Genomic DNA, 18,647 nt, shown 5'->3' with positions numbered 1-18,647 from the left:
TGCACACACTTTAATACATTCAGATGTATCATCAGCAACCAACCAAGCGCGGTCAGCCTAATGGCATAAAACGTAACTGCGATACGACTAACTACTATTTTACTACTTTGTCTGCGGCAAACTTTAAGCGCCACAGCATGTGCGTGTGCCGGCTTGTTTGGTAACTTACTAACTATGTTTGTGTTATAGGTGGCAAATGAAGGTGTATGCGGCACAGCAGTTTATAGGCCAATGAATTTGTTTAGGATCGCTGTTAAATGCGACAAGGTGCGAAAGGAAGAGGTGTGTCGTGGCACAACACTTTACCCGACTTGTGACTTTTGTTTGTGGTTAGCGATGAGGTGTGTCAAATGGTCGGCTGTTAAGTGGGAATCCCTGTGGATTTTGTTAAAGTGTACATTTAAATACAGTTAATGGTTTCGGGGCTTTATTGTGGTCTCATTTTTGACAGTAGAATGTATGAAAATGTTTTTGTTACTGAATAATTTATTTACTGTCATTATTTTTACAGTTACAACAAAATTGCCTGAGTTCTTAATTGTGGCGATTTCAGCACTGCACTGAATATTTTCGTAAGTTCTACAAAAAAGCACTCACAATGTGGCACTGGCTGGAAATTGCATTGATATTCCTCATCTTTCAAGGTAGGTAAAACACATATACAAATATTTACCAAACAGTTACTAAATTATTTATTAGCGTATTAATTTCAATTTAAAATGAGTATACATTATAATTAAATAAATAGGAAAAAAGTTGCCGCTTCCGGCTTAACATAGTAACCAATTTTAGAAAAAAGTTAAGTTTTTATTTAACGGATAAAGTGATAACGAGATTTCATTAACTATTTACATATTTTTCAAATTTTCTAATATTGTCATCATTGGTTCCTAATGTACTATATAATATACAGAGAAGGCATCAGATGGAATTCAAAATAGCGTTATATTGGAAGAAGGCGTGGTTGTGAACCGATTTCACATATCTAACACAGGGTGTTAACGTATATCGAATTTCGAAATTTAGTAGTTGAGATATGGTTTTTACCTATATTGGGCGATTACGCTACCTAAAAAGCCTGGATAATTTGCTGCAATTTCTTCCGTTTTAGTGATTCTGACGTTTTTCGTTAGTCGGTTAACGCACTTTTAATGATTTTCAAGATAACCTTTGTATGGGAGGTGGGCGTGGTTATTATCCGATTTCTTTCATTTTTGAACTGTATATGGAAATGCCTGAAGAAAACGACTCTGTAGAGCTTGGTTGACATAGCTATAGTAGTTTCCGAGATATGTACAAAAAACTTAGTAGGGGGCGGGGCCACGCCCACTTTTCCAAAAAAATTACGTCCAAATATGCCCCTCCCTAATGCGATCCTTTGTGCCAAATTTCACTTTAATATCTTTATTTATGGCTTAGTTATGACACTTTATAGGTTTTCGGTTTCCGCCATTTTGTGGGCGTGGCAGTATGGAGCCAAGGAATACGTGTACCAAGTTTCATCATGATATCTCAATTTTTACTCAAGTTACAGCTTGCACGGACGGACGGACGGACAGACAGACATCCGGATTTCGACTCTACTCGTCACCCTTATCACTTTGGTATATATAACCCTATATCTGACTCTTTTAGTTTTAGGACTTACAAACAACCGTTATGTGAACAAAACTATAATACTACTTAGCAACATTGTTGCGAGAGTATAAAAAGAATTGTTTATTTAACGGAAGAACCACCAACTATTGTATTAACCAAATCTAATATTGTAACGCCTTAATAATTCTGGGATGATCTAAAAAAACAGTAGCAAAACTATGCGTACACATCTAACACATAACGTTTCGTCTCGTTTAGGGTTGATCTACCTATATTAGATTACGCTGCCTAAAAAGGGATAATTTGAAGGATTTTTTCACTTTTATGATTTTCAGTATCGTTAAGTAAAAAAACCGATATATTACAAAAAAGGTCAAAACATATGTAGGGATAGAAACGAAGGTTTGTATTCTATTTATTTAAATCAAAGCCGAGCTCCATATATTTCATAATAACTACAATAATTTTTTGTATCCTGCAATGTTGAAAAATAACTTCTTAGATTGCATAAGCAAGTACATATCCAGCCAAATATTTCAAAACCATATCCAAATATAGTTTGGTCGCATATATTATAATTTTGACTTAAAGGTTTGTTTTTTCTTCATACCATAAAATTCATTACCACCTAACCTTCCATTGAGATCTATGAAACCTCAGTGGACTGGTCAAGACAAAAATAATACAGTGGGGATCGGTTCCATCCATTGTCTCATACAGTTGGGTTTATTATGATTTAACTTCTCCATATATTGGTCAAAATCAGCAATTCTTTATTTATTTAGACACAGCCACATTTGTCACGTTTCTTTGTTTTCTTTAGGGTGTTCATTATATTCACCTTAATTTTTACAAGTAAATCTATGAAATGGAAAACAACATAAATTCAAGATCATAACAGTCAAAAAAAAATATTTATGTAATGCTATCATAACATATCTTATATAACAACAAACAAACCGAATTTCTATATACTGGGATTTAACCCTTCCAATCAGGAAAAGGTACATGGTGAAATATCAGTGTTGGTTAGAACCGCGTGCTGCAATCTACTTACAAGCCATAGCAATATCTTTAAAAAATATCAACACTGAAAATTATATAACGACACTGTGACCAAACTCAACAAATTAGAAAAACTTACTTTGGACGCATTAAGCCACCAGTAGATTTCAACAAGCCCACAAGAGACGTGAGTAGTAATTGTGTTCGGAGTGAAGATGAAAAGGCAATTTGCTTTGCAAACCACCTAGGAAAGGCACTTCAGCCTAGCTACCCCAAAAACGATTTTAAGCTTGAAATGTTGCCGGAAACCGCCTATCTATCAGGAGTCCAATTTTTGAAATTACAACATCATAAAATAGTTTGAATCAAAAAAGTCGTCAGAACACGACAATATTACTTCAAAAATGCTTATGCAGCATTGTAGAACAAGTAAATAGAATTACTAACGAAGTCACAAAGGCATTTGAGCAGAGTTCTTTTAAGCAATATTCCTTGATGCTCATTCATTCGATAAGGTGTGGCATGAGAGCCTTTTATGGCCTTTCGAATGGCGAAATCTTATTTAAAAAAAGGAAGTTTAATGTTAGAGCGCTAGGCCCTACTCTATATGTTTTATGTACAGAAAGTATTCCTACAGCTAAAAATATATTGATATCCACTTTTGCGAATGACACAGTCCTAGTATGGCATAATACTAAATGCTCCATCAGAGCGTCAAAAGTACTAAAAGAGCACTTAGCTTTTGTCGAAGAATGGGTAGCTATTTTAGTTGGCGAATGTAAATGATCAAAAAGACCAAAAAGCTTTCAGTGATTAAATTCATTTACTTAAAGAGAAGCCTTACTTGGAAAAAGACACATTGAAATGAAAAAAAAATAGGCAACATAAAATAAAGGAAATTAAACTAGCTTTTAAAAAAAATTGTAGTTCTGTTAAAGAACGCGATAATATGTATTTGGAAGTATGGTTTAAAAGAGATGTATCGCCATGGTGAAATCGTAATGAAAATATTCACAAAGATCTTGGTATTCCCATGGTAAAAAATAAATAGAGAACAGCAGAATTAAATATGAAATGCGAACTAATGCCTTACTACAATTCTGTACTTTAACCTATTTTAAAAGAAGATATCTACCAGCCCTCTAAAACACAACGTACTACCACAATCTTGAGCTGGTCTAGTTTCAATACGAATTGTTTGAATTTCAACAAGTGTAATCAATAAATAAAGAATTATTAAACAAAACATTAATTTTGTCATCATTTAAAAACAATTTTTTGGATTTTTCGTGTTTTCGTTAGTTCTAAACTCGTTTGAACGTCCACTGAGATAATTGGCTTACTTACTAGTATTACTTATAATTAATCGATTAAATTCCTCCTTAAAAATTTTTTTTCTAGAGTACCAAATTTGAATCACTCAAAATGTTGTGTTTCTTGAATTGTTCCTCTAATTTAATTTAGTAGTTTTTGAAGATTAAAATGCTGTAGTTGGATTCCTAATTAGAAAATATTAATTTATAGTGACGTTCTCCCAATGAAACGATGTGATTGAACCTACCTAATCTGCAAGTGCTTATAAATATATTTCATCCTTCCCAAACTACTCTTGCACACTATCCAGTCTGTTGCTTTCTTCAAAATATTTTCATATTCTGCAAATTTTAGTTCCTGAGAGTGATTACGAACTTTCAAAAGATATGCTCCCATATTTAATAAACTTACACGGTCAGGTGTATTTACGTAAAAGTCCAGTTATAAGCAGGGTGCTATATATACTTAGTATATCAAACCATTGTGGCACATGCCACATTTATTTATTTACTTATTTATCGGAATGCAGTTCAAGCGAACACATATACTTACATATGTACATATACATATGTATATGGAGTTTGAAAGGTGTATATATAGCGCTGCCATAGTGAGATATTCATTATTGTGTTAATGCTATAATGTATACAGAATTGTTGTTGCGGTTTGGCTGACTGCCGCAATCTAATAATTCTTTCATGTATTCGCGTATGCGGTATGTTTGTTTAATTTCTGTGCAAATAAATAAATAAAGCAGCTACATAAAGTAAAATGAAACAAAAAGCTGAAAAACACACACAGCATGTTCCGCAGGTAAACAAATTATGATTTTCTGTTTGCGAAATGAAGTTTGCTCTGGCTAAAATAATAATAGAATTAATGCAGTTTATATGCACTTGTACATACATACATAAGTATGTATGTATTATATTGTTGAAAGCGGGTGAACGTACACTTTTAAATGTTCTATGAAGTGTAAATTGAATCGGCAAAACGAAAAGCTGAATGCTAAACCGCCATAATATGCGAAAATATCCCGTTTTTTGTTTACAGTTATACGTGTAGACTTATATGTGTACTTACATACTTATGAATATGAATGTCCTACTGGGTGTTTAAGTATTCAGAAAGTAAAAATTGATAGAAAAATCTATCATATACCCCAGGACAGAGAACTTCACTAGAATTAGAAATTAAAATGTTAAATATATGTATGTATATAAGTATTAATAATAAATTGATTCTGGAAATTAAGTAATTCGTTTTTATACACAAATATATACATATGTACATATAGCTTCTCTTCCTCACAATAGTAGTTGATAGCATCTCCGAATGTATAATGTACATATTTTATACGAAGATGTGACCAAGCTGATCCAAGGGTGTCCGCAAAGTAGACGCTTAAAACTGAGCCAAGCGCATTTTCATATTTAAGCAATATGCGAATTTACGTTCGGCTCGGCTTTGAGTGTCCATCCTGCGGGAAACGTTAGTAGGAATAGTCATTTCAGTGCGATATTTTTCACGGTTTAGTAAAAGTTTGAACATAGCAGAGTCAATAGTATTGGTATCCGAATAATTTCATACGAACATTGTATCTGCTAGTATTGTTTTAAACTATAGTTTGCTCATAACACTCTCCTAGGCAAATTAAAATGTAATATTGGAACTCAAACTCGATTTTAAGGCGGTGTGTAGCTATTTTAAAAAAATCCTCAATATTAGTCATTTGTCTTTAAAATTTTATTATGTTCGAATTTAAGAGTTCGCTTTTTTTTGTTTTCCAACGTATGCAAGTAAGTGCCGTTATGTTGGCTTTATGTCTTCCACCCACAACTTCGTCTGAAAATTAAGAAAAACGGCTGCATAAAAGTCTAGCAAACATTAAGTATGAATTTGATAAGGAAATATGCGTGTGAAGATTGGCTCTTGTTCACTTAAAGAAGACTAAAAGTGGATATACCATAGTTTGGCTGGTCCAAATATGTAGCGACCGATAAAACAAACAAACTGCACATTAACATTTTTACGATGTGCTCGTGTTCGCACGTATGCACCCACAAGCCGCGAAGCTGTGGAACTTTGGTGGCGAGTTAACCGGTAAGCATTCTTAGAGGTACTCGGTGGTTAGTATCTGATAAGGTTTTATTGAATAAAAAAACTTAAAATACTTAAATTATATTTTCATTTTTAAAATATATTACTCTTCATTTATAAACAAGTAAGAAAGGGCTAAGTTCGGGTGTCTCGACGACGAGATTTCATTATCCGTCATTTACATATTTTTTTTTTTTGCTGTAAAATTAGTTCCTGAGATAAGGTTTTTGGTCCATAAGTGGGCGACGCCACGCCCATTTTTTTTGTTAGTCGGTTAACGTACTTTTAGTGATTTTCAACATAACCTTTGTATGGGAGGTGGGCGTGGTTATTATCCGATTTCTTCCATTTTTGAACTGTATATGGAAATGCCTGAAGGAAACGACTCTGTAGAGTTTAGTTGACATAGCTATAGTAGTTTCCGAGATATGTACAAAAAACTTGGTAGGGGGCGGGGCCACGCCCACTTTTCCAAAAAAATTGCGTCCAAATATGCCCCTCCCTAATGCGATCCTTTGTGCCAAATTTCACTTTAATATCTTTATTTATGGCTTAGTTATGACACTTTACAGGTTTTCGGTTTTCGCCATTTTGTGGGCGTGGCAGTGTGCCGATTTTGCCCATCTTCGAACTTTACCTTCTTATGGAGCCAAGAAATACATGTACCAAGTTTCATCATGATATCTCAATTTTTACTCAAGTTACAGCTTGCACGGACGGACGGACAGACGGACGGATGGACAGACAGACATCCGGATTTCAACTCTACTCGTCACTCTGATCACTTTGGTATATATAACCCTATATCTGACTCTTTTAGTTTTAGGACTTACAAACAACCGTTATGTGAACAAAACTATACGATAATACTCTCTTTAGCAACTTTGTTGCGAGAGTATAAAAAATGTAATTAAATATATATTAAGTATTATTTTTGTCTTAAAAATTTTTGTTATAAGCTTACTCCTATCCATTGAAAGTCTATATGCGCTCTTAGCAAAACTTACCGTTACTACATCATCTAGTGCCTGCTGGGTTGCCGTGCAGCAGCGCCTTGCATGCATTAACTATACGAATACTAACTATAAAAAGCTACTGCTCTACGATTTTCGTCTGCGCAACATATTGCAGCGTTCAATGTCCCTCGATCCCAATATGAGAGCGCATAAAATTCTATTATGTTGCCCGAGATGTGGACAAATGGTTAATACAGCGAGTTGCTGCACTTGCACACATGCAACCACACACACTTATATATACACATACATATGTATGTACGTAAATATGAATTCTGAGTCTCGAAAAAACGGGCTGCTGCAAGAGCGCTGCATGTTGGCCATGAGGCGTTGTAGCGGCATTCCCGTGCCTTCGTGGCTGATCGGCATACGAAATGAATTGAGGCGAAGACTGAACGCAAAAGTCAAGCAAAATAAAAATCGAAAACACCAAGAAACAATCGCGTAGGCATAATAAGATATTGTGCATTATGGCGCGCTACTAACTTGCAAGCTGCGAGCGCTCGCCAACTGACAGCGCCGGCCGGACGTGGAGCTCACCTTTTCGGACTGGCTGCACACATGAATGCATATATCCTATTATGTGTTTGTGTGTATCTCCTCGTTTACCTTCACTTTGTATGTGCATGTGTAAAATAGGTTATATGGACTTAATGCGATTTTAATACGATAATGTGACATAAAAATTCATTTCGATTTACGACACGACAAATAAATTGCTGGTAGTCATCAACTTTGTTGCCTCTTTCAATATGCCTGCTCATGTGTGAGCGTACGTGTGTGTTTAAGCCTGCACTGGAAAGCATTTACATATAGAGACATGTTTGAGTTAATACTCACACCCTTGCATGCTTGTATGTACTTTTGAATATTCAATCAGATTCTTCGTAATTCTTTCCGCATGTTTATGTTAATATACTTACGCAAAGAATACAACTTTGTGTTCAGGCATATTTAGTAATTATATACACACCATATAATACGCATACATACATAAGTATCTCATTCTATATGTATATATATGTACATTCATCTGTAGATAGCAATGTGTTTTTAAAATTTTAATATGAGTATTCATTAAGTTCAATCCAGTTTTAATACCATTATGTATGCAAGGTTTAGAGAGATTTAATTATAAATACTAAATTGATTTTAATTAGGTTTGAGCAATTATTTCTTGATACTAAGGTTTCTAAGTAAAAAAAAATTACAACTTTTTACCCGAAGCTCACGTGTTTCTAGAAAGCCCGTTGTTTTAAATGTGTTTTAAAAAGATTATATGCACATTATAATTCAGTTTTTATTTGTGTGGAATAATTACGTATTTAAATCGGTAAGTAATTATAGTGGACTGCCGCCTAACTCTCGATTCAGCACTAGGTCAAAGAGGCTTAAATTATTCTAAATTAACTAAAGGTTCAATATAAAGGTTAAAATATACATATGGATTTGATAGCTGTTCTTATATTTATTAAAGCTCATGCAAGTGCCATATTGAAAATAGGTAAATTATGTTAGGTTAAGATTAAAGACCGATCGTGCTAAAATCGCCAGCAGGAATATCACTGGGAGAACTTTGAACGCTGGTTCATTGTGGTACCTAAAACTCTCATATTATGATCATAAAGACCATCATAATTTGACAAAGCGCTATGCGTAGATTACAAATTTTTCGAGACGGTTAATATCAGTTTCGAATATATCTCAACCACAATTTTAAGTTTCAACCACAATTTTAAGATCCATCCAACTTTGACAATTTGCGTACGAAAATATTTTTAACCTTACCGCATGTACGTCTATTGGTCAATGCCAGTTCCTGCGTAATACTCTAGGTGATAGTAGATAAGAGAGTTGCATATCGTCAAATACAGAAAACGATCAGAGATCAACAACTCAAAAAGATTAAAAATATTCAAAGTTCTCTAAATAATTTGAAACAACTATTTAAGACATACTACTATGAGCAAAAAATAGTAAGACTTTGTTCATAATTTTAAAATTTTCAAAACCCCTATCGCCCAATTCAAAAAAATCCCCTTGGCACCAATACACTTGTGCCAGCGTTTTTGCCAATCTTCGATACAGTTGTTAAAATCAATTTCCCATATTCAATACGTGTAACGATTCACGTACACCCAACTCTTTTTTTACACGATGGAAAAAAACAATTTATGAAAAATGTTTAATCTAGTATGGTTTTAAAATCACTGTCTTTTAACTATGTTTGTTTTTACCACACTTAGCACCATTGCTGGAATGAACATACATAGTAATAACTGGGAAATCCCCTTATTCGATAACTCTTACCTACACATTTTGTTGGCATGATATTTACATTGCTGAAATGGATATCTCCAGCGATGATACCGACTTTAGTCCAGTTCGTCGCAAACAATTGCGCTTGTTATCAAGTAGCGACGAATAAGTATGAATCTATAAAAATAATTGTATTTATTTCTATTCTAATTTTTCTGTTTTTAATTCTGGATTAACAGATTTCTTTTATTTTTTGCTTAATCTACCAATTTTTCACCAGTATGAATTATGTATTTTAAGTTTTAATGCTCAATAAAATGCCATATGAACATACAATTTGTATGCATATCTGAAATTTTATAGTTTTCAACATTTTTTACACGATTTTTCGAAGAATATATAGTTCTTTATTTCATCTTACATGGTTTTCAGATGACATGGAACGTTTCCCCCATTTTGCTATAGAAAACGTCTCTTTTTATACCCTGAACAGGGTATATTAAGTTTGTCACGAAGTTTGTAACACCCAGAAGGAAGCGTCGGAGAAACTGTAAAAGTATATATATAAATGATCAGAATGTCGAACTGAGTCGATTTAGCCATGTCCGTCCGTCTGTCTGTCTGTATATATACGAACTAGTCCCTCAGTTTTTAAGATATCGTTTTGAAATTTTGCAAACGTCATTTTCTCTTCAAGAAGCTGCTCATTTGTCGGAACGGCCGATATCGGCCACTATAACATATAGCTGCCATACAAACTGAACAATCGGAATCAAGTTCTTGTATGGAAAACTTTCACATTTGGCAATGTATCTTCACCAAATTTGGTACAGATTATTTTCTAAGGCAAAAATATAATCTCCGAAGAAATTGTTTAGATCGGTTAACTATAGCATATAGCTGCCATACTAACTGAACGATCGGAATCAAGTTCTTGAATGGAAAACTTTCACATTTGACAAGATATATTCACGAAATTCGGTACATATTATTTTCTTAAGCAACAATATAATCTCCGAAGAAATTGATCAGATCGGTTAACTATAGCATATGGCTTCCATTCAAACTTAACACATAGTTACTAACAGAAATGCACCTGTGAAGGGTATTTAGCTTCGGTGCAACCGAAGTTAACGTTTTTTCTTGTTTTACACGGATTTCTGAGGAACGTTGGGTGTATAATATTTTCAATTTACTTAAATGGTTCCCACGGAGCGTTCGTTTGAGTTTGCTGAATGCCAGAAGTTTCACAGACGTTAGCGCTTTAAAAAAAAGGTGGTTTTGGAACTAATCGTCACTTTTCTTAATCCGAAATGATCTTTTACATTTCGGTTCATCATCAACGTGTTCTGGACCCTCTTTGAATAAATTGTACCAATCAAATACACTGGCCTTTTCCAACGTTCTGAACGTTTCGGCACCAGAAATTTGACTCCGAACACAAATTTAATGGAACTTCTTGAACAATATACTAAACTATAACATACTAAACACACAGAAAGCATATTTACGACTGCATATTAGTTGTTTTTAAAGGTCATAATTTGATTATAATTCTTCGCAGTATCACTTATTCCCTATACTCGTAATTGTAATCACTGTAATCAATCGTCGAACCCCGTTAAACAATTTAGCTCCATACTGTAAATATTCTGTTTATTTTTTTATAATATGATCCTTTTATTTTATTATAAACAACCCAGAGTAAGTCTATTATAGCTTTAATGGTTTGCTTGTATATACTTGTACATAAATTGAGTGTAGGGTTTTTATTCGTTATTACATAAATTCTTTCTGAAGTGTGCCATTCAAGGCATCGAAGTTACATAGTTTTTATATAACTATGTATATTCGTGTGGTTTGGTAACAGATAGCGTAATTATTATTCCTTTGTTCCATTACTTCGAACATGCGCTGGAAAACCGTTGTCCTTGTGCGTCTTTTTCAAATATGTCGAGCTTTGTGTTTGAAAGTGTTTTTATGTGGAATCCTCTTTATGACTTTAACATGAAGAAAGGCTCAGATAGAAGATTATTGTCAAACACAAGAACAGTTCGCAGAATATCTGGCAGTCATTTAAGCAGCAATTTCAAACCGATTAAAAGTCATTCGATGCATTCAAAAGAGGGGATAATAGGTGCCACAGGAATTAAGGCCCAGAGATATTGAAAGATGATTTTACTTACTGTAAGGATTGCTGCCTGAATGAATAAAAATATTCGTTTTTGATGCAAAATGAATCCATTACTTAACACTAAACGCAAGACATCATATGTGAAACCTGGTTATCGAGCCAATTCAACGGCAAAGCCGACTACATATGTAATGGCAGAAACGCTACTAACCACAACTCATCAAATTGAAGTGAGGGATTGTCAAAACTGTTTTAAAAACAGAAGCTGGGAAGTTTTATTTCACCCTTGCATTGCGACCGGCGCAGTTTGTAAGTATAAATAAATGCGTTTTGTTCAATGTGGAATATCTTTATGACAAGATATACTGTGTGAAAGCAATGTCCAAGTAAATCACGGCCGCTGAAAAGTACTCGATCAAACTTTACATTCGTTATGACATCATTGTTTAGAATAACCTTGAAAGTGAAAACAGTCCTGAATCAATTTATAATATTCTATGCCGTAATAAAATTCTCCAAACAAATTTAAAGCTAATTTTCTTAAAGTAACAGTGAAGACAAGCAAATTTGCATTAAGATTCATTTAGTATAATTTAATGATAATTGACATTAATTTAATTGAACACAATAGCCAAAGTGCGGATCCCTTTCAGGCGAGGAAAGAGCAAATAATAATGGCAAAATGAAGCATCTCTGGGTATGGGTGTATGGCACAGTGTTTGTCAGCTGATTAGTCAATGTCATTGCCGCCAGCGGAATAGCATGGAAGTGCAAAAACAAAACACAACAAAAGCACATTTAGCATTAGACAAGGGGTATTCTTGAGAAAAGTGGTGACTTTGACGACCCTATTTTGCGTTTCATTTATTTAGATGCTGAATGATTTGGACAGTTCTTTGTAAGGGTCTGTGCATTACGATGAACTGGTCTGAGTGTCTAAAGAAACTGCAGAGTTGTAGTAAACAGTAGAAAAACAAAAGCTGAAATATGTTAGACAGCTTCATATATTTTTATGTCTCACCACTAGGATTATTGCTTGCGCGTCGCCGCGTCACACGCTCCTTGCGCAAAAAAATTGCATTCACTTGGCGGACAGTTGGGTATTTTTCAATGTCTCACATGTTACGCGTAGCATGCAACCACGCGACGCAGTGCAAATATTACTGCGGCGACGGCATACGTGCGTGCACTCAACTACTTACATATACGTGTAAGTCTTACTCTAACCCGAACGGCGACGTCGCATGAATGCATGCGCTTATATCCACTGGAACCCCTACGCATCATCGAGCTTTCCTGGCTGGCAGATGCGCTTAGTTACTTCATATATTACGCTTGCCGCCTTTTCCTTGTTATTGGGTTCCCTATTGCGTTGTCGCTTGTTTTCCGTCTTGTTAACAAAGTGTCAGGCGAGCAGCCGACTTGTCATTTGACGCGCGTTTCAGGAGACTATACCGCCACACACACAGCGCCACACCACGCCATACAACACAACGCGATGGCTTTGCATTTCACGCTAAGGGATTTGCCATTGTACGTTGTACGTTCGATGTGGCATTTAGGCGACGGCAGTGAGGCGAGGGACGCCGCGTCGTCATCGACAACGGTAGCGGTGCCACAATGTTGATGCTCAATTGCGTGCGTTGACGTTACGTCGCGTCGCGTTGCATTTCTGCGCGTAGTGTTAAGCCGCGTACGTACGTAGGCATCACGTTGCGTCTTGGTGATCCGCGGCGTCAACCGCTGCCGCCTGACATTTATTGTAAGTGAAAACTTTAATTGCGATGCGATTTTCCAGTCTTTGGTTTTTTGCACAGAGCGCACTATTAATTGAGGGAAACATTGCACCGACGCCGCCGCCGCCGCCGCCGTAGTAGAATTGCAATTTGCTTGCCGAGTACCCTTGCAATCCAAGGTAATCAATGAGACAGCTCAAATATTTTTAAGTAAAATTCGCCCAGGGATTTCGGAAATGAGGTTAACGAATAAAATATCTGCCGTTGGAATGTCAGAAAGCAATGGTATTAACCCGAATTGGGGTACAAATACGGCGAAATAAATCAGTGAAGCGATTTAGTGAAAATAAAATAGTGACAATAAACACCATAAATACTATATAAATGTATATTATATTCCAATGTACCTCTTACAACACTTTATCATATGCAACTGTATATGTGGTTGTATTACTTTCCATCTTATTATTTCCACTTGTCTCTGACCCACCCATAATTCAGATAATTTTCCTTATTGCCACTTCGTGCTTAAGCGCTGTAATTAACACTTCCGAAATGGACCTTGAGACGTGCTGTGTCGCGTTGCCGTAGACGCCCCCAACCACCAGCTGTGCTGTTATTGGGCGCCTGGCGGGTAATTCGCATCGATGAAATCCAATAACCAGAAAACAGGCCTGGCATGAATCATGTGTCTTGCACATTGCGGATTGTGCTTTTTGCACGCTGCTTCCTACTTTTTATACCTCTGAAAACAATCGTATGAAACTTTAAGTATTTTGTTTTTATTATCTTATGTTATTGTTAGATATGGGAAGGAAAATATAGTGTTAAGTGAGGCCAACGACGGCTTCGCTACTCTTAACAGTGGTATCAGGGACCCTCGGGTATCGACCAAATAATTCGAGCGTATCTTAAGATTGATGAGACGGGGATTTTCCATTCCAATTAATTCGACAGGTTGATTGAAAAAGACGCCTGATTCCACGGGTCAGTCGTGGAGAAATAGTTGATATGTTTCTATCTCGTCTTGCTCCACAAAACTATGAGTATTGACGGCCGTTAAAACTTCAAACCTCATTGACAAATGCATATTGGCCAACTTCCGCTTCAAAATTCTTACAATTTGGATTGACCTTACTAAGAGCAAGCAGGTTAATGGAGTTCTTGCTTTCTACTTACGACCACAAGTATCTCCACACCGTGCAAGTGTTGGTTTTAGAGCAAGTCCCTTCGTCAAGATCGCAATAGAATACAGAGACTCTAATTCGCACCTTGTCTGAAAAAAATTGTTACGAGAAAGCCTTCCTGTCAAGCTCATCAGGATTGCAATTTGCAGCAATTCTACTTTGTCCACACAAGATGTTCTAAAACAAATTTGAGAATTATATAAAAGTGCTATTATAGTGTGCATACTATGCCTGAGTTTGGTTGAAGACTTTTCCCCGTAAATTTCAGAAGTTCATTCTCTGATTATTCTCCGCATGCTATAATCCTATATCTTTGGCTAATTTTGATAATATCAACTTAGATTAAAATAAACAGACAATATTTTTGCAGAAGGTATTAAATCGAACATCAAGAATTATTATCAAGATTTGAGTTCTGGGTAGAGCCCGCTTCAGAGGCATCATTAAACATGAAGGACAAGGAAAGTCACATTCAATTTCTTGCTTAAAATAAAAAGCAGTAAGACTATCGAGATTTCGGTTTTGAAAAGACAAAACTGTGTAGGACTAGGACTATTCTTAAAATTCTAAAAATCTACCTCTTCTTTTCTGAAAGCTTTACTGTGCGAAAAAGCTTAAAGAAACGCCCTTTAAGAACTTCATGAAAAATACTGCGGGTAATAAAGTAAAAATCAGTTTAAACTTGTAGCGAAAGACGCAAAGCAATTCATTCATTCCATTTTTCCCTACTATAAAATTACATTTTTTAGTTCCTTTTACGAAGCTAAATTGATATTCAACAATTTCAATTTTCCCAGCACTATGCATAAAAGGCACTGAGAAAAGCCGATGGTGGGAAGAAAAGTGAAACAATAACAATTGCGAAACAAAAACTTTGCAAAATTTGTTTTTCTTTGCGTTATTTCGTTGTTGCTATTGTTGCTGCTGTCGTTTTTTTATTGCTCAAGCAAGTGTGTTAAACTATTTGAAATAGCGATGCGGCATGCGAATGCCATTGTACGGGTATATTGTATTTCCACGTGGCAGCCCCTCCCGCAACACTACAACGCACACATCTACGATATAAGTGCAGATGGCTGTATGTGAGTTCGTGTGCCTAATTCAAAGCACCGGTACAACATTGAATTTCTTTTACGCAAAGTTTTTCCATTACCAATCGGTGTTAGCAGCAATTGGATTCTCTGCGCATTCCACGGCGCGTTACGCTGCAAAAATGGCACAGATTGTTGTGGGTGGCACAACAAGTGGCTGCTGTTGCTGCCGCTGCAAGAAGCAAGCGGTTTCGCTGCGAAGTAGCGCTTGTCGCTGGCGTCGCTTATGGCCATCGTAAAACTTAGTGTCAAACGCCTGGATTCGATACTTTAAGCGCCGAGTCAATGAGAAAGTTCAGCGCAAAGAAATGCCGCGAAAGTCTGTTAGGTGGGTTAGAACCGTACTCGCTTGTATGGCTGTGATGTTGGTTTATGCTGGTGCAAGTACATGCCGTATTTCCTTGGTGGTTTGGTGATGGTTTGATTTGCCTGACTACTTATGAACGCCACTCGCTTTGTAATTTCAGCGCCTGGCATGAAGTGGCGCATAAAAGTGCTTTGCTTGACTTTTGGTTTGTGCGCAAAAAACATGCAAAAAGAAATACCAAAACTTTGGAATTAAATGGAAAAAGCGAAAAGGTGCGCATTTTATGCTCACATTGACATAATAAAAACAGCATTTTAAATCAGCAAGCTGCAATGATTGCTTTGAGCTTGTTGTAATGAATTTTGAAGTTGTGAACAGACATACAATTTTCAGACATAGCATTTTTAACATTGAGCCTGATAATTTGTTGCTAGCAACGAAAATTTTATGACTAAAATAAATGTTTGGCCCAAAAGGTTATTGTGCCACAAATTTTTGTGGCACATGTATCAGACTGGATCCTAAAAAGTATGTTTGTTAGAAGTGTTTTTGTGTACACTTGCCTTTAGATTACGTATAGATTAAAATTGAGGATAGCAATGCGATTTTGGTCCGTTGAGCCCTGTGTACATACCGGTGAACTTGAACTAATTCGTTATGCTGATGGAAACCTCTCACGAATAATTTCTCGTCTTGTATTCAAAACAATTGCACAACGTTGATCCAATCCACGATTTTTATCAACAATGCTCCGACGTTTGAGATGTCCCAAAAATTAAGGAAACTTAACTAATCTCACTTTGGCATTAGCACAACACACTCCGAGCATTTAACGTGGGCATTTAGCCGCAACACAATGTGAACATATTGCGTTCATCGTTCAAATGTATCCGTACATACTATTATCCATCTGACTGTTGTAATTAAAAAGAGCACGCATCATTTTTGCCAAAATAGCATGATGCTTCCAGCGGTTGCTCAGAGTTATTTTTAAAAGAGCCATCGGAATGATTAAAACTCAAAGTTTGATAAAAGAACAAAACAAAATGTTAAGTTCGGTTGCACTAAAGCTTCACAAACCCAAATGGTTTCTTAAAAGAATTTGATTCCGATAGTTCCGTTTGTATTTTTTTTAGTGGTCCGATATCGGCGATACCAACAAAGAAAACAAAGTATGCCAAAATTTCAGATTGATATCTCAAAAACTGAGGAATTAGTTCGCGTATATACAGACAGACGGACATTACAATCTTCTTGGAAAACTTAACATACACTGTTTGCGGTGTAAAAATGAACAAGAAGCTTCTAAAACGGAGATCATCTAAATTTTAAATACATTAGTTATCGTCATGAGAGTTTACTCATTTTGTTCATATTTACAAATATTTCATATTTACAAATAACTGGAAGCGGGTGACTTCAATGGCTTTATAGAAAGATGGCTGTTTGTTGAAGAAAAAATAATTAATTTTCAATTATTATTATACATTCATAGATGTTTGATTATAGAGGAACACCATACATCCGCTCCTGCTGGGACCGTACTAATATAGAATGTTCACAAAATATGGTACATCAATTTCAGCTGGAAACAAATATCTCTGAAAATAGAAATATATTAGTTATTTTTAGTTATTAGTGCCTACTTTAGAATGAACCATTTTTATGCTTTCTTTACGGGGGGTTCCCTTGTTTAATCTAATCCATTTTCAAAGTTTCGCGAACAATTCCAATATCACATGAATCAAAGAAATTTAAAATGATTTAAACAGTTAAACCTTTAGAGCTAATTATGACACAAATTATTTCATATCTGTGTATAATCTCAAATTTTTCTGAACTTAACTGTGAGTTCTAATGAATTAGTATGTGAATGTCGTAATCAATTAAGCTGCTTTGGGAGTAATTGTCAGTAAATAAAACATATTTTGTGTATCAAATTGAATATGTTTATATGGTACAAAGGCACAAACAAACACACTGTTAGCAATATTTCCTTTCAACATGCACATTCACCTAAATTTATTGGTGATTTCAATGAAGTCATGTCCAGCCTTTGTGTGCGTGTCTATTTGTATATGTATACTTAATAGTGTTTGTGCACGTATAAATAATATTTATCTAACTCACAGCATCAAGCTACTTCAGCAAATCTCAATTCAACACCGCTCGCTTTCTTGCTGCTTTGCTCCAGGAGTGCCCCCATTCCTTATGGCGTTGGGCGGTCGATGTGCTTTTGTGTGTTTTAGTCTTTTATCAGTGTGATGTTGCTGTCGTTGTTGTTGCGCAGCTATAAATCTCGTTGAATCATTTCGATTATTGCTCATTCAGGCAATCGAACACATGTGTCCGCCTGGTGCTGACTGTGCCTGCCCTGTTGCAAGCGCCGTGGTGCGGTGTGGCATGCCACATTCGGTTAATGCCACACATTTGCTCATATGCATATGTGTGCGTGTGGATATGTGGTCACCCCTCTTCCCACTGTTAACGGCCAGGGCAAAGATCATATTTGAAATGTGTGAATTTTGCATGTAAATGGATTTATGGCCATAAATTATCTGAGCATTTGTAGGCGGTAGAGAATATCAATTGATACACTTAAGCTAGCGTTGTCATGCCGTTATTTTCATTGAACATTACATCTCGCACTGGATGAGTAAATAGTGTGTTCATATGAAACTTAATAAAGATGTCTCCCTAATGTCAAAAATGTATTTTTAAAATTTATTAACGGTCCAGTGTTCAAGGTGAAATATGTGTTGCGGAAACAATGAAATTAAGTGAAATGATGGAGGGTAAATAATATTTTTTATAAGTAATTGATGCTTTATTTATGAAGTATTTTAAATTTGTTGAAATTTATTTGAAATTTTGAGTGTTTTTGTAAGCATTTTTGATA

The 18,647-nt window shown here is 35.7% G+C and overlaps 1 protein-coding gene across 6 annotated transcripts in view; it reads left to right on the top strand.

The window, feature by feature from the left end:
• The window catches only part of LOC126753249 (transcriptional regulator ovo), a 129,585-nt gene that overhangs the window by 20,215 nt on the left and 90,723 nt on the right, over positions 1–18,647 (top strand). For all 6 annotated transcript variants that reach the window (XM_050464514.1, XM_050464513.1, XM_050464515.1 and 3 more), the window contains one exon: positions 512–644. In XM_050464514.1, the coding sequence (XP_050320471.1) occupies positions 599–644 (46 nt within the window). In that variant the 5' untranslated portion in view covers positions 512–598. The remainder of the gene's footprint in view (positions 1–511; positions 645–18,647) is intronic.

The sequence above is a fragment of the Bactrocera neohumeralis genome, chromosome 3 (genome assembly GCF_024586455.1).
Source record: "Bactrocera neohumeralis isolate Rockhampton chromosome 3, APGP_CSIRO_Bneo_wtdbg2-racon-allhic-juicebox.fasta_v2, whole genome shotgun sequence".
NCBI lineage: Eukaryota > Metazoa > Arthropoda > Insecta > Diptera > Tephritidae > Bactrocera > Bactrocera neohumeralis.
The sequence above is the reverse complement of the archived record's forward strand: the minus strand, read 5'-3'. Positions and strand labels throughout refer to the sequence as shown.